General features: G+C 41.8%; 1 protein-coding gene across 1 annotated transcript; it reads left to right on the top strand.

Moving 5' to 3' along the window:
- Positions 1-434: 434 nt before the first annotated feature.
- On the top strand, positions 435-1634 carry LOTGIDRAFT_163106 (hypothetical protein; the record flags this gene model as incomplete). Its single annotated transcript, XM_009059170.1, has 1 exon — positions 435-1634. The coding sequence occupies one exon, from the start codon at positions 435-437 to the stop codon at positions 1632-1634; it is 1200 nt and encodes a 399-aa protein (XP_009057418.1).
- Between the last annotated feature and the right edge of the window lie 575 nt (positions 1635-2209).

Genomic DNA, 2209 nt, shown 5'->3' with positions numbered 1-2209 from the left:
CTGTTCACAGAGAAGATCTTTTTTCTATGTCCTTATTTTCCCTTTTTTTTTTTTTTTTTTCTTTTTTTTTAAAGACCGACTGTGTCGAGACCATCGCGGAAAGGTACAAATTTATATGAGGTCCCAAACTGACTGTGAGCGGGCATCGTTTCTCGGCCTTTTGGCTAAGATCAAAGTGTAGTATCTGATACGTACCACATCGGCTTGAATGACTAGTATACTCACTTAACTTGATTAAGTGGATTAGTTAGAACGCGTTCAAGCTGCGGGTAGCGAGCTCTAGCGGATGGTCGTTTCTTATACGTTTTGGTTCGCTCCCTTCTGCATTCCTGTTCCGGTGGTTAGGGTCGGGCACTTGTGCTCCGACGGCCCGCTAAGCCCACCTAGGGGTCGTTAAGGCTTAGGTTAGGGTTTTTATGTTTCCTGTACCCCTTATGGAGAAACAGGGCATTCAGAAACGAACTCTGGTTTTCAACCAGTCCTCTGGGAACCAGTTTGTTTACGGTCATGATTTTGTGACTTTCTTGAGGCAGAACGGTATCGACCCAAAGTCCATTGTTTCTATGGGCTCGGGTAGATCTGCCAGGTCGTTTCATGTGACCTTTGAATCTGAGGAAACTGTTTCGTCTATATTAGAAAAACACCCTGTAGCTGAGATTGGGACGAATTCTTATTCTTTATCTGGTGGTGATAAATCAAAACTTATCGCCCGTCTTTTCTGGTTACCCGAATACATTTCAGACCATGATATAGCAAACTTTTTTAAAGCCTTTAATTTAAAGGTCGTTAGTGTGTCGAGGGAGTTTTTTTCAAACGAGGGGTTGAAACATATCAGAACCCTAACTAGAAGAGTGTTGCTTGAGGGGAAACCTGGTGGATTTGATTCGCTCCCCCACACCTCCTCAGTCTGTGGGAAGGATGTCCTGATAATATTACAGGGTAGGGCCCCAATATGCCTCAAATGCTTTCAACCGGGGCATATGCGGAAGGAATGCCCTTTTTCTAAGACTTCTAGTGTAGCTTCAGTTTCCTCGTATGCTAGTGCTTTAAGTAAGGCTCCGCCTTCTAGGAATTTTGTACCTGCATCCAGTTTGGTAAAGTCCATCCCTCCTCCTCCTCCTCCACCCCCTCCTACTACTGTGAAACTATACGAGAAGAGGGTCGACGAGGATGGTTTTTTTACGCCAAGACACAATGCGAAAAAACGTACTTCATCGGAATGTCATACCTTACTTGTCGATGACAGTAATAACGTGTCTGCCCCAGATAACCGTAGTAAAAAGGTAGCACTACAAAAGCCTACAAAAGGGAAGAAAGTATCTGGCAATACTTACCATTCCCAAATGCTCCAGTCGGCTGCAGCTGGAGCTAATACTCCACCTGCATCCACTTCCTCTTCTAAACTGTCTGATTCCTCCTCTTCGAAACCTGAAAAGAAAACCAAGAATGTTAGTGATGTTTCTGGTGAGATGACCTCAGTAGAATTGCCTCAAGTAGATATGGAGTTAGAAGACATGGCTGCTGACACTGAGAGACTAAACTCAGTGCTCGGCAGTTTAACTCCCGGTGGTTCGTCCAATGGGGAGGGTATGGTGTCAGAGGGGGAGTTCTCCGATGAGGACTCCCTGACCTGATTAACTTGCTTACCTGTACTTATCTGGTGTTTTCTTTATTTTTTTTATACTTACCTTACAGCAATGGCGTTAACCATCGCGACCATTAACTGCAATGGGTTGTTAGGGCCCAACAAAATACTTTATTTACAAAACCTTTTGTCCCTCGAACAATTCCATATTGTATTTTTGCAGGAGACGCATGTCTCAAGTCTTTCCGTAGCTAAGCGTTTTGAATGTGTTCTTAACTATAAATGTTTTTGGTCCTTTGGTACTAATAACAGCTCTGGTACAGCAATACTCCTTAAACATAATTTAAGTTATACAATAGACAAGTTTCACTTTGATCTAGAGGGGCGCCAGGTTGTTTTAGACATTGAAATTAATGAATGTCCTATAAGATTAATAAACGTATATTGTCCGAATACACCTTCGGATAGAAATGTTTTTATTAAGTGTCTGGAAAGATTTTTGGTCTCTTCCAGATTAGTTATTTTTGGTGGTGATTTTAATTTCGTTGAAAACAACATTTTAGACAAAACTGGTGGTAATACTGATAAACTTTCTTCAAGTTGTTCTATTTTCAATAATTTAAA

Source organism: Lottia gigantea (assembly GCF_000327385.1).
Source record: "Lottia gigantea unplaced genomic scaffold LOTGIsca_38, whole genome shotgun sequence".
Lineage (NCBI taxonomy): Eukaryota > Metazoa > Mollusca > Gastropoda > Lottiidae > Lottia > Lottia gigantea.
This window is presented reverse-complemented; position numbering and strand designations above follow the sequence as displayed.